The sequence below is a fragment of the Cloeon dipterum genome, chromosome X, assembly GCF_949628265.1.
Source record: "Cloeon dipterum chromosome X, ieCloDipt1.1, whole genome shotgun sequence".
Classification (NCBI taxonomy): Eukaryota; Metazoa; Arthropoda; class Insecta; order Ephemeroptera; family Baetidae; genus Cloeon; species Cloeon dipterum.
Genome location: NC_088790.1, coordinates 32,810,337 through 32,824,437, shown reverse-complemented (window position 1 = coordinate 32,824,437; position 14,101 = coordinate 32,810,337). Strand labels below are relative to the sequence as shown.

The following is a 14,101-nucleotide window of genomic DNA, read 5'->3' as shown; positions in this document are numbered from 1 at the left end:
CGCCGCTTGGCCGCGAATTTCGCAGCTGGCGTCGCACTCATCGCATCGCAGGCTGATGATCGATGATTCCCCTCTCCCGTTTCGCATTCGGCCATCGGCGGAACGCGAACGAGAGACGAGAGACGCAATCAGTGAACCGAAGTTTAGTATACGTGGTGGGCTGGCTGACGAGTCTGGTGCCGAAATTCCGAGTCCTTTTCTCCGGTTTGCAAACTGAAAGGCTCGTTGGATGCTGTAGGAGCGCACGACCAGGGCACCAGGTAAGCCGGGCGTCGACCAATTCATTTGGATTTAGGGCAGGTTTCGATTCGGGCCGCTTGCATAACCGGCCGGGGATTAATCGGGCCTTATCTCGCTGCCGTCATTCACGACTGACAAATTAATAATAATTATTGCGGAACGGGCAGAGAGTCGGCCGGGGCGCCGCCGGCATTTAATTTATATTTCAATAAACAGACAGATACATAAACGTGAACACTTTTGACGTTTCCTTTGTGGGGAGGGGACGGTTGCTCAGCAGCTCAACTCGACATCTTTCTTTATGTATTTGATTGTGATAGCGAGACCTTTGATTTTTCGGACAGGATGGACGCGAACACAGCTATGATCACCGGGGCCGGGACCGTGTTGTGCGGGCTGCTCGTGCTCATCATCTTCATCTTCGGCTTCCGGGAGAAGACGTTCGAGGAGGCGTTGGACGAGCAGCGCAGACGTGGCGGCGCGCTCATCGACCTCATCGGCAGCGACAAGGCGCGCGTCAAGAAGCCCAAAAACAAGCCCAGCAAGAAGAAGGACAAGGAGGCCAAGTCCGAGTCGGCCGCCGCTGCCGCCCCAACCCCCGCAACCGCCCCCAACGAACTCAGCCACCCACACGTCGAGTTCAAGTTCCCCGAGGCCGAGGAGGTCGCCGCTCCGCAGGTGGGTGTTTTCTCCAATTTGGGGTGAATTTTTTTAATTGCTTATTTTGATTTTCCGCAGCCTGAGGAGCCGAAGAAGAAGAATAACCGCAAGAACAAGGTGAAGCCCATCTTGCACAACCGCGAGGAGCACAGCCCTCTTGCCGAAGAGGAGCCCGTGCCCGCTAACCACTTTGAGGAAATTCTTCCCAAGGACGATGTCCTTCTTAAAAGAAGCATTAGCGTGAGTTTTTTTTAAAATTAATTCTCTAGGTTGTAGAAATTTGGTTAATTTCTTGAACTGTGAATTGTTGGAATTTGTGGAATCGTCCGAAAAAATTCAAAGTTGATATTTCTGGCTCATTTTTGACATTATTAGAAAATCCTGAATTGTTTTCCTTAGATTTGTAGGATTTTTAGCACTGGAATTTCATTCAGACCCGTTGCGTTTGTATAACCCCCTAATTTTTATGATACCATGCGAAAGCTAGGGAAAATTGACGCTAAATTAAAACTGCGCATGCGTCAATTGTCGTGTTTTCTAGTAAAGCAGCGCGGCGACCAATCAGATGCGCCGGCTCTCTAGGCCCCCTAGCGAGCATCACTTTGAAGAGAAGAGTTTTAAGAGGAGTGTAAGTTAAGGAGTAGTAGAGTATCAGCTCTGAAGCCATCGTCGCCTGCTAGTATCTACTCTCCTTTCCTTACCCTCTAATGTGGGAGTGGTCGTCGAAGATTGGGGGCCTAGAAAGCGCTGCGTTACTAGGAAACTCGACTTGACGCATGCGCAGTTTTAATTTAGTCTCAATATTTTGTAACTTTCCCATGGTATCATCAAAATAGGCGGTTTTTACTAATAATTCTTGAGTTTTAAAGACGGACAAAACCGTTACTCTGGCGATTTTAAGATCGAGAAGCAATAAAAAACCAGAAAAATGTCAAGAACCAATCCTTCGGTTCTCTCAAGATCGAGACAGCCAACAAAAATATTTATATTTTCGCTGCCTGTCGGTGTGGCGCTGCTGTCTCGATCACAATATTCTCGAATTACCGTGCTTCGGCCTAATTTTCGAGCCTTTTCGGCCTGTACGCAGAAGGAGGACGTGGAGGTGGTGGACGAGCCGGACGTGGCTGCCGAGGAGGAGGTGCCGCCGCCGCTGCCCCCGCGAAACAAGGCCAAAGTGAACGGCAAGGCGGGCAAAGTGGCCCTCAACACGGCGCCCAACGAGCCGCCCAGGCCGGGAAAAGTGTCCCTGAACGTGCAGGTGAGCGAAACGCCGGCCCCGGTCGTCCAGCCGCTGCCGCAGAGGGAGAAGAAGCAGAAGAAAAAGCCAGACCAGCAGCTGATCAGTGAGTTTTCAGTTTGAGAATGACTAAACGATGCGGGAAACGCGATATGCAACTTGGGCCGCGTCTCGACTCTCAAGGGTATTGAATTATTTTTCACACCTGGGCGTTTCCCGGCCCAAGGTAGGTAGGTAGGTCGGCAAGGTCGCCAGCCTGCTCGCCTCAAATTTAAATAACACACCGATTTCACACCCGATTTCTGGGTCAGAAATTATTCTTGTTGCATAATGCGTTCAATACTGGGTTTCGGACTGGTTTAACATGGTTCGGACCGGTTTTATCAGGGTTCGGAACGGTTTAAGTGGGCTCAAACCGGGTTTAATTGGGTTTGAAACCCGCCGGGATTTTTGGAACCCTGTTTTCCGGTCGATCAATTGCATTTTTGCGTTAAAATAGGTTTGAAATTCAAATAAATTTGCGTCGTCGAGTTGATTGTCCACGCGCTGACTCAGCCGGCGAGCAGTGCGACGACCTTGGGACACGACACAATGGACGGAGCGATGACCTCGGGAGGGACCGCCTCTGCGCCGCAGAAAATGGTCAAAAGCTCTTGCCGAAAAGAATTTTAATTCTGAAGCAATCGTTGGAGCCATGAATGAATTTTTGGCTGCGATAAGACGAGACAAGGCCCCCGCTCCTCCTCCTCTTCCTCCTCGTTCGCGTCAAGGGTCGGGGCAGAGGATGTTGTCTTATCGCGCCTCCTAATAACATTCTAAATTGAAAAACAGGCCGCGCGCATTGTGTCGGTTCACTCGGTCGGTCGGTCCGTTGGGCGGGCGAGGGGACGAAATGTGAAAAAATGACATGTTTTCTTTCCTTCCCGGCGGGCGGCCACTTCCGGCCTCTCTTTCTCTCTTAACCCAATTAACCCGGAATCGTGGATTTAGCCGCCGACCAGCAACTTCCGAGCTGAAAAACCGCAGTTGTTACAAAATAAAATATTTTTTTCGTTGGAATTTGTCGTTCGCTTGTCAGAGGACGGAAATCAAAGAGTGATTCATTGCTGGAAAATTTGCCAGCCAGTGGATGACGTCAAATCATTAGCGACACCAGGAAGATTCGAGAGCTCAGGTCGCTCGGGAAAACCCGTAATTTTTGTTACTGAAAAGGGGCGTGGCCACGGCGAGCTCTAAATTTTCTTTTTAATGCCGAAATTTTTGGTGTAAAGCAAAATTGATTTAATTTAAATTTGGAAATTTTGTGGGACAATGTTTAAGAACTCTTATTTGATGGTAAATAGTCTTAGGAATTTCAGTAGGGGGCGTGGCAGGTTCCAAAACCAGCGGATAATTTTCTTTTTTACCCAGATATTTTCGTAAAACCGTAAAAACCTTTAATTAATCTCTTTCAAAGCTAATAACTGATTTCTAAATTGTGTCGGAATAATTTAAAATTCATAATTGGTGCTTATTTGATGGTAAATCGCAGGAATTTCATTAGAATGGCGTGGCAGGTTTTTAAATTTACGGATTTAATTCTTTTTTACAGAGATTTTTTGGTAAAACCCCATAAAACCTTAATTTAATCTTTTTAAAAGCTAATTACCGATTTCGAAATTGTGTCGGAATAATTTAAAATTCATGATTTGATTTTAAATCGCATTTAAAAGTGCCTGAAAATTTTTTAAACTCCTAAGACTCAAATATTTCTGTCCAGATCATTTTTTAATTTTTGTTTCCAACTATTTGTTTCCAAATTTCTTAATAGAAAATGTTGTTTCTATTGTAACAGTTTCCATTTAGAAAATCCGTAAAAGGTGTCGCTGGCCCTGATTGATTAGGCAAAGTGTGCGTCCGGCCGAAAGTAAATAAATGTCGTTTCTTTGCTGAGTGCCGGTCTGTCGGCCCGCTGAATGGAGAACAAAGAAAAGCATGCATAAGCGCGAGCGGAGGCTCCCACGCGCCGCGCCGCGGCCGCGCCGCTCGGAGCTGGAAGCGAGAGCGGCCAACGCGGCATGCACGTCCTATTCCACGCAGTCACGTTCTCCGCCTGGTAACAACAAGTGAAGTGAAGCGCTCGCTCGACCCGACCCGACTCGACCGCTTTTCCAATTTATCCCAACGATTCAGCTGTTGCACTCGGGGAATCTCTCCATTCAGCCGTTACCGCTCCAACAAAAATAAAATATACATTCGGAATTCGAGAGCAACCTTGAGTGCTGGCGATTGACTTTGACCTTTGGAACCTGCTGCCGCGTCGCCACATTATCGCTCCGTGCTCTCGTGGCAAAAAAACGGAATGCGACCGGTTGCACGAAAAAATTTGTATCGCACCAAAGCCAAGAGCTGGCACAAAAAAAATTCTTGACGTCCGCGATAAAGGTCGTAAAATGAGCATAAAAAAGATTAAATGTCTTTAGTGTAGCTCCTATCTTATCTCATTTGCCACAAGTTTTTCCCCAATTTTTGTTCTACAGTCAACAAAATAATTAATCAGGTTATTAAAAAAAACATTAAACGTCTTTAATGGACATTGATGGAAATTAAAATATTTAAAAATGTTCTAAATTGATTTTTGTATTTTTTTTTTTAAATCTCGGAAAACTGGAAAATTTTCGAATATTACCTGCCACGCTCTTTGAAAGGTTTTTCAAATTAAATTAAAACTTTTTAAACCACCAGGAATTAGTTTAAAAAAATGAAATCAACTCCAGTCCAATTTGCTGGGCGAGCAGTGCATTTAAATCTCGTAAAATCTGTGCTGAAATTGTCGAATCGGTGCGGCATGAGGCGTGAAAGGCAGTCTCTCTCGCTCACTCTCTCTCTTTCTCTCTGTGTCGCTCTTCTCGCACCGGCTGGCTTGCGGTTTGGCCCGTTGGCCCGATTCACTCGCTGGGCCGCTGCACCGCAAGCGCCCTCCCGTCGCCGGCCTACAAATGGTTTTTTGCAATTATCGAAAGCAGCACATGCCTCTAGCTCGCTCGCTCATCTCTGGTGAATGGCGGGCGTGGATGTTCGCACGCTCCGCCGAGCCTCGAAAATCGCGGGTCAAAGTTCAACCAGCAGCGATGACTCGATCATCCTGTTTGTCGCCAACTCGTCTTAATTAATCAAATACATTTTATTCGGAATTAAATTTATGAGTGGGGACACCTGCAGCTTGATGACGTAATCAAATTCCCGAAACTAAAGGGGCTACCATTGTAAACATTTTAATTCGCTCTATAAACGACAAGTGGAGCAAAGTGCATCGCGTTAAAACTCGTTAAAAGAGAAATGGTTGCAACATTGACGTCAAAAATGACGTAATCAAGTCCGTTATCTCTTAATATGCATCTATTTAAGCAGAATGATGCTTGTAAATGTAAAATTTAAAAAGAGTTTACATATTTGATTAGTAGACGTATTAATAACTTTTTTGACAGTGATTATTTTGATGATTTGAAAGCGAATTTGAGTTTCTCGGGGTTGAAAACATATTAAACGACACCCAACTCGCTTAATTTGGACTACTTTTAAATTTCGACTCTCAGGGTAAAATCAGGGTTGGACCGTGAAGGTATAACCTGGCTTTAAGTTGGTCAGTCTAGATTTCTAAAGTAGTTTGAACACGAAAAAATAGAATTCATCCTCGAAAAACAAATTTTGAGTTCAAAGGTCACTCAGGGTATGACCTGAATTGTGATGAAAAAATTCAGGACGCTGGTACAAACGTTCATGGGCTATTTAAACACGGGTAAATCTGGGCAATAATCCTGAAAAATCAGAATTTACAATTTTTCCGGATTTCGTGTCGCGGCAAATTGTCCAATCTCTTGGCCCGCCCACTTTTACACTATGTAAGCAACTTCACGACATTTCGCGACTAATTTGCTTTTCAATTTGTCCTCAGATTCGGAAACAGTGACGCTGGGCGTGCTGCTTCCCCTCCTGCAGAAGGCCGATCTGTCCGAGTCTGAGCACCAGCAGCTGGTAGACCAGTTGCTGAACCGCGGCTCGGTGGAGTGGGTGGGCGCCCGGCCCGACCCGATGGCGCGCCTCAAGAAACAGCTGGCCGAGAAGGAGAAGGCGCTGGCCGAGGAGCAGCAGACCTCGCAGGGCGTGCACGCCAAGCTGGTCGAGCTGCGCTCCGAAATCAACACCGAGCGCACCCGCCACTCCGCCATGTACCGACAGCTCGAGGAGCAGCTGGCCGCCAAGAAACAGGCCATCCAGCTCCTCAACTCGCAGCTGCAAAACACCTCAGAGTTGCAGAACAAAAACGCCCACGCCACCCAACTGGTAATTAATTTTTTATCCAAATTGATAGAATTTTTTTTATAATTAAAATCCCAAACAGCTGCAAAATCAGCTGGCCGAAGAGCGGAAGATTGTCCGTGCTCTCACAGAGGAGAAGAACGCGGCCCTGAAGAACCTCTCGGCTCAGGTCGATGTCAATAAGCTCACCCAAGCACACCAAGAGGTAAAGAAAAATAAATAAATGGACGTTTAGAAATTTTTTGTGTCGAGCAGGAGGTTAGCCAGCTGCAGTCTCAGATCGCAAGTGCTCAGGGCAACATCGCCGACCTGGAAAAGCGGCTGCAGGTGAACCAGAACCTGCAGGACGAACTGAGAAACGAGCTGAACGCGTCAAAGCAACTGATCCACTCGGAGCAGCACAGCAAACAGCTGCTGCAGGACGAACTCGCAGCTGTTAAAAACGACATCGAGGTAAAAAAAAATTATTTTAAGATTCTATCAACTGGGTTTTATTGTATTAAAAATACTAGATTTTTATTTGCCTCAAACCGAAAAGTCTGGCGTCAAAACTGTCGCAAACGGCGGGATTTTAAAATAAATTTTTGTTCGCCTACTCGTCGCGCAAAGCCGAAAAACCGTAAAAAATTAATTTAAATTTTTCCATGGGCGCGAACAATCTGAAAATCGGTGGCCAGACCGGCGGTGGTCCTGTGCGTGCAACGCAGTCGGTTAAACCCTTTAATTTCGCTTCGTTTGGAAAAAATCGCACATTTTCGATTTCCATAGGAAAAAATGCGCGTTTTTTAAAGTTAAAAAATTATTCCCTTCAAGGATTTTTATCAGATCGGCTTCAACTTGGTCTCAAAATGATCCCAGATAAATTTCGCGTTGTCCAAAAGAGCAGTAACTAAGGGAATAAAATATAGCGTCGAACTACGCCCCCCACGAGCGGCGAGCAGTGTCTGCGCCTCTTCGGAAACCGATTTCGACTGTTTTGACGCCGAATATTCTGGTTGCACCGCCAAAAACTCTAGAATATTTTTAATTAAAAAATCCCGGTGCTAAAATTCAAAGAAAACATCCCAGTAATTTTGCCTGTTATTTCTAGAAAATTTCCCTTTCTGAACGAGAACTTGAGCAGAAGATCAAACTGCTCGAGAACGAACTGAAGCTGAGCCAGGAAGAGGTAAACAGTGTTGCATTAATTAAAATCAATCAAATAATATAAATTAATGAATCTCCAGGCTGTTCGATTGAGAGCCGAAGCGGCGAAAGCAGCTGCCGTAAGCGTCGTGCCGGACTTTAGCGACAAGGTGAAGGAGCTCGAAGACAGGTAATTAATCTCAAAACTCGCTGTTTTGCAAGCGAATAATAGAATCGCTGGCAGGGTGCAAGAAAAGGACGCGCTGCTGGCGACACTGCAGTCGGAGGCGTCGCAGCACGCGAGCACGGTCGACCAGCTGAAGGAGGAACTCGAAGCTCAGAGACTGAAGAACAACGTGAGTCTATTTGATTCGGTTTTACTCTTCTTGAGCATGCATTTCTCACCTTGTGGCCGTTCAGGACTTGCGATCGAAGAACTGGAAGGCCATGGAGGCAGTCAAGGCTGCTGAGAATAACTTTGAGGCCAAAAAGAAGGAGTGTGAAAGACTAACTAGAGTAAGTTTAGTGTGCCGCTTGATAACACCCGAAACCCAATTCTCGACAGAGATCCCCGATCCAGACGGGGCTTTCTGTTTTCCAATTGGGAATAGAAATTGAGAAACGCCACTTTTTCCACGGAGAGATCGTAATTTTGATCAGCTCCGCAGCCCTTATTGATGGCGACATTTCTCACTCTTCCAAATTGTAATGTAGCGTTCATTTTTAAAATTGCATGCTTAATACTGGTTGGCAAGGACCGAAACTTTTTTGTGCGATTCGAGATGCCATTTGTTGTCCTCGGAGTAGAAAAATTTTATAATCGCGCATTTCGGCTCTAAATCCGAGAAATCGAGGCATATTTTCGAGTCAAAACCCGATTTTGACCAGTAAGGGAATTTACCAAAAATAAATGCCAAGCCAGATAGACGCAGAATTTTACGACAAATTTTTCGAATTTTTACGAATTTTTTCGATTTAATTTTTGATAAGATTGATATTATTTTTAATTATTTCCGCCATAACTTCGGTTCAGCGCAAAATTTCGAAACAATTGGAACCTCAGTCGACGCGAAATTTATCTAGGATCTTTTTAAAACCAAATTCGAGTCAATGGGATCGAAATCTTTGGAGAAAATAATTTTTCTAACTTATAAAACGCGCTTTTTGCCCTCTGGGAGATCGAAATTTTTTTTCCAAACAAAGCAAAATTAAAGGATATTACCGACTCCATTGGACGCGCAGGACCACCGCCGGTCTAGAAACCGATTTACAGATTTTTCCCGCCCATAGAAAATTAAAATTAATTTTTACAGATTTTTCGGTTATGCGGGACAAGTAGGCAAAAATGGTTTTATTTTTGTTTAAATTCGGCCGTTTGTCCGATCGTCGACGACGACCCCTCATCGGATAGGTCTTGGGGAGGGCTTTGACTAGGGCTACCCTATCGACCTTTCTCAGGGTACCCCGACCTGATATCTGCTCCGAGGCCAGTTTTTAATGCTTTTTGAGCACATTTTGCGTTACTCGGCATCGATTTTTCTAACCGACCTTCCTCAGGCCACGCGATCTGAGGTTTTGCCACCGCCCACGCTTACCTTTTAATTTTTCCTCAACAGGAAGCTGTTTCAAAGAAGGCACAAGGCGAGGAGCAGGATACTTTCCGCCAGTTGCTGCAAAGACTTTTCCCCTCCGTCACCTTGCCCGTTACCAAGGTATTTATTATTAAATTGTAAACCTTATTCCTGTTCTAAATCGTGAAATGCTAAACCAGGACCAAAGCGAGTGGGTGCGGGAGTTCGAAGCGGCCGCCGCGGAGCACCTGCGGGAGGCGAGCAGCGAGCAGGCGGCGGCGGCCGACGGCCAGACGAAAATCATGCTGGAGGACGTGGAGAGCCGGAACAAGCAGCTGCAGGCGCTGGTCACGCACTACAAGAGCATCATCGAGGAGACGGAGGGCATGCTCAACAAGCTGGAGAAGCACGTGGAGCAGGAGGAGACGCGCTGGCGGACGCAGCTCCAGCTCAAGCAGGACGAACTGGACGCCGTCCAAAGCAAGCTCGACGCCAACGCGCAGAACGAGTCTAGATTAAAGGAGGCTGACGACAAGCTCAGCACCGCCCAAGACGCCCAAGCCGCTGCCCAGAAACAGGTCAGCGAGCTGCAGGCCCGTCTCGGCAAGCTCAGCGACGACCTTTCCTCTGCTAAAAAGTCCCAAGAGGTGCGATTCAATTTAAATTAGTTAATTTGGGGCATTAATTGAACGGGGCTTGCAGGAAAACGAGGCGTTAACGAAACAGCTGTCGAACGAAAGGAGTCGAAGCCAGCAGCTTGAGCAGCAGATTAAAGAGCTTGACGCTAAACTTGGATTAGCACAATCTAATCATATAGAGAATAAACCTAAGGTGAGTTTTGAACGGATTTTTAAAAATTCTAGGATCGTTTGTAGCAATTATTTGTTTTAAACGGTTCAAAACCGGGCAATTGCTAATTTTTTTAAAGAATTCTCTAAGAAATTACAACTGCGCATGCGTCAAGTGTCGTGTTTTGTAGTAAAGCAGCGCTTTCTAAGCCCCCTAGCAAGCATTGATCTAAAGAGACTAGGAGTTTTAAGAGGAGCGTAAGTTAAGGAGTAGTAGAGTATCAGCTCTGATGCCATTGTCACCTGCTAGTATCTACTCTCCTTTCCTTACACTCTAATGTGGAAGCGGTCGTCGAAGATTGGGGGCCTAGAAAGCGCTGCGTTACTAGGAAACTCGACTTGACGCATGCGCAGTTTTAATTTCAGCTTTTTCGACTCTATTAAACCTTTGGAAAATTAATTTGCATGATTTCAGGACGCAACTTTAAATTCAAATACGAACGGCCCGTCGCTGGAGGCCTCCATATCCGAGGTAGGCGCCATTTTTAATTCTTCTAATCTGTTGGCTTGCAGTTTATTTATTTGTCACTTTGTACATTGAGCGGCCGTTGTCGATACGCAATCTGCCAGACAGTTGAACTTTTGCCCCTTGCGTGTAAATCGGGGCGTGAAAAAAAGCACCCGCCGCAGCCGGCCCCGCCCCCACGGACGAACATTGTGCCTCTTTGGTCATTTTTAATAATTGATTCATTCTCTGTGTCTTATTCCACCACAGCATAGGCCTGTTAAGCGGCGAAGGTTCACAGGTAGGACTCTCTGAACTGCTGTTCCCACAATCAGGCTTTGCTGCTGTCCAATTCAATCTCTCCAGGCTGAGGTGGCACCGCTGAACGCCTGCTTTCGCGCCTTCGCTTGGGGAAAATGCACCTCCCGGGGCCAAAATAATTGATATTTCGGTTTAAACTCACACTTGACCCCCGTTGACACACCGGAAGTCTTGAAGACCGTCTTTTAGGAAGATTCTGAGCCCACCAATCGATTTCTGAGGGTCCAATTAGTTGAAGTGGATTTTTTCCGTCAAAGAAGTGCAGCGCGACGAAAGAATATTTTCCCGCCAAAACAAATGAATGCGAGAAGTGCGCATGCGTCAAATCTGGTTTGAGCACTAACTTGCAGAGAGACCGCCTCTTTGTCTGATCCAGCCAGCTGTGACGCGAGCGCACTTCTCGCGTTCATTTGTTTTGGCGGGAAAAAAATTCTTGCGTGCGCTGCACTTATTTAACGGAAAAAATATCAATTCCAACTAATTCGACCATCAGGAATCTATTAGAGGGCTCAGAATCGTCCTCAAAGACGGCCTCAAGGGTTTTCCTTGCTCTTGGCAACTCCTGTTGGTGAAAGGGGGTCAAATGTGCTATAATATTCCGTTTTCTCGCATCCAAGTTGAAACTTTGTTCTTGGAGACATTTTTTGCTCATTGTGCGGTGCGCGTCGAAAGGCAAAGAGGTGGAAAAGTGTGGCAATAAATCTGGGGTTGCTTTTCCCGAGGCAAGGCCGCAATGATAGATGTTAGTCGTGTCTCACGGTCCAGGGCACAATGTTGGTCACTCCTGGTGGGTGTGTGGCTGATAAGCGCTCTCTCGCTCGCTCGCACCAACTGTAAATAGCCGCATGCATGCGCTGCGCCGGTTCGTCCGTCCGTCCGTTGTTCTCGGCCCAGTGTTGTCCTCTCTCTCTCTTTCTCTCCTCTCTCTCACCCACCCACACACACACACATACACACTTAAGCCCGCCGCTCGGAGGCAGACACTTTTACGACGGTGGGCCATTCAATTCGCGTCGTAAAACTCGTCCTCGGCCTGATCGCGCAAATTTAAAATCCATTACGCAGCACCCTCCGACACGAGTGCTTCTCGAAACATACAGATTGCCGCTCAAAAGCCAAGATACAACCGCCATATTGGCGCAGGCTAAGTCGTGACTTTAAACAGACAATTTCAAGCACGTCTCAGGAAAGATAACTCTCATAAAGAGCAGATTTTCAGGGTAGAAATAAAATTCAGGGTTGATAGCTGGTCTCTTTCATGCTCTTCAGCTGAACGGAAGGCAGACTTTAACTCCATTTTGTTGGTACAAAATAATGCCAACGAACCCCCAGTCCTTTTTTTACTCTGGGGAAAGGGAAGTAGTCAAGGAGAGGGAGTGGAGGTTTGTTAACATTTCCCCTATTTTAAAATGAAGTCTCTTTAATTCCTTCCTCTACATTCCTTAATTTGTAATTTCTCCCCTACAAAATGGAGTCTCTTTTTGAGGGCCGTCGCAATATCACTCCGATGCCATCAATTTTTTCAGGGAAGCCAAGATGCGCCATTTTAAACCCTGAAAAAATTGATGACGTCACAGTGTAATGGTTTTTCGCTAATTTATCGACAAAATGGCCGATTCTGGAAGTTCCAACGCCACTCTAATGTTTTGCTAGATATTTCCTGGACGTCAATGAGGCCTTTCAAGTTCACGATCGCTTCCATTTCGAACTAACAGCTGCATGAAAATGTTGAGAGTGCAAAAATTAAAATTAACTTATCAGAAGGGCTTTCCTCACAAGTTAAATCAACACTTTAAAATTAATCCTGCACTGCAGGGATCCTTTAAAGTCCCCTAAAGCTGCCATTATTCCAAGATGGCGACTGGCATTTTTTAAATTGAAAATCCTTGCGTGTTGTACAAAAATCCGTTTTCCCGTTGTACAGAATGACAGGACGCACTGACTTGTGCCCCAATAAAGTGACCCCCACCACCCCACCACCTTGCTGTGTATAAATTTTGTCGGGCTTATCGTTCGCCTCTGTTTCGTTTTCCCGTGGCCATTTGGTTTTCCATTAATTTGACTCAAATATGTGCTTTGGTTCTATTTGCAGAGTGGTTCCGGCGAAAAATGAGCTACCGAAAGCGACGCAGCGTTTCTTCTGCTCCATGAGCCCGGACTACGCGACAAATAATTGGACAAGCTGTGCGTGCATGTGCAAATATATTTCCGTCACCGAATAACAAATAAATAGCAAGAATAATTGGCTGCAATACACACATCATATATGCGTATATTTTGTTGTCGCCGAGAATCAATTTTCTCGACATGCATTTCTGTTTAAAAACAAACAAACAAACAAACGAAAAGGTAAAAAGTGGAAACTTGGTGTCTGGGTCGAAGGAAATTAAACAAATAACTAGCATTGAAATTTTATTAGGCATGTGTAGTTTTACGTCTATATATGTTCCATTACTATTACGTTAATTGTGTCACACACACACACACCCGCCGCGTGTCAGATGAAGCACTGATTTCATTCTTTGATGAGTTTTTTTTTCATATATGCAGAGAGCAAAGGCACAAACGAGGAGAAGAGAAAAATATGTAAAACTAATGGATATATAAATATAAAAATTTATGGTAGCAGTCGAAATCGGTGTTGCTGTACTTATGGCCTACATAAGAGACGTGACTGACCCAGTGTTGCGCACTGCTGCTGTGTGATGGTGATCATGATTCAATCTACATGTTGTGTCATTTGGACGGGCAATTGTTTTAATACTAAATTTGTAATAAATAAACGGGATACCGACCTCAAAAGAATCCAGCAAATGTTTCATTTTCTCGGAAAACCATTTTTAGGAGTAAATTACTTGCTCTATTTACTGCCAAAGAGCTGACCTTTCGATTTTTAACTCTAGAAAAACATTTCAAGTTGATTTAATCCGGTTTAATTGCGAATTAAAACTAAAAAATCCGAATAAGAAGCAAGAATTTTTTGTTTGAATAATCCTCGACGCTGATTGGCTGACATGGCGGTTGCCTAGCAAGAGCTTTCATGTGACAGGCGCGTTGTCAATTAATCAGCGTTGAGGATTCTTCCAGCAAAAAATTCTTGATGCTGAGTGAGTGTTTTCATTCGCAATTAAATTGGTTTAGACCAACTTCTAATTTGTTTCTGTGGTAGTTCTCTTTGGCTGCATAAGTAGACACCAATCAATTTTGGCAATTTTGGTTTAAAAAAATCCTCCATTTTTAATAATGTCAAAGAATTTGCGACAGTTTCTTCCTTATATACTCTCTAGGTCAAATTAAAGCTCTCACTTCTTGCATCCTCTTTAAGAATCTTTTATTTGGCCTGCATTTGCATAGC

General features: G+C 45.1%; 1 protein-coding gene across 6 annotated transcripts; it reads left to right on the top strand.

The window, feature by feature from the left end:
* Window positions 1-47: 47 nt before the first annotated feature.
* LOC135946542 (ribosome-binding protein 1-like) lies at window positions 48-13,551 on the top strand. Of its 6 annotated transcripts, none has more exons than XM_065494796.1 (17): window positions 48-260; window positions 559-918; window positions 979-1,140; window positions 1,988-2,243; window positions 6,072-6,460; window positions 6,519-6,641; window positions 6,692-6,889; window positions 7,527-7,604; window positions 7,663-7,751; window positions 7,806-7,917; window positions 7,982-8,077; window positions 9,178-9,273; window positions 9,333-9,779; window positions 9,835-9,963; window positions 10,396-10,452; window positions 10,696-10,726; window positions 12,839-13,551. In XM_065494796.1, the coding sequence occupies exons 1-17, from the start codon at window positions 63-65 to the stop codon at window positions 12,895-12,897; spliced, it is 2,880 nt and encodes a 959-aa protein (XP_065350868.1). In that variant the 5' UTR covers window positions 48-62; the 3' UTR covers window positions 12,898-13,551. The 6 variants fall into 6 exon arrangements, with proteins under 6 accessions (XP_065350868.1, XP_065350867.1, XP_065350871.1 ...); XM_065494795.1 differs by having other exon boundaries at window positions 7,794-7,917; XM_065494800.1 differs by having other exon boundaries at window positions 121-260; window positions 585-918; window positions 7,794-7,917.
* The last annotated feature ends 550 nt before the right edge of the window (window positions 13,552-14,101 follow it).

What these genes read in the sequence shown, in the direction of transcription:
- LOC135946542 (XM_065494795.1), top strand. Translation starts at nt 63, where the DNA reads ATGATTCCCCTCTCCCGTTTCGCATTCGGCCATCGGCGGAACGCGAAC. An exon ending in TCACCCAAGCACACCAAGAG is followed by an intron (nt 6,642 to 6,691) that starts GTAAAGAAAAAT and finishes TGTGTCGAGCAG; the next exon opens with GAGGTTAGCCAGCTGCAGTC. An exon ending in CTGTTAAAAACGACATCGAG is followed by an intron (nt 6,890 to 7,526) that starts GTAAAAAAAAAT and finishes TGTTATTTCTAG; the next exon opens with AAAATTTCCCTTTCTGAACG.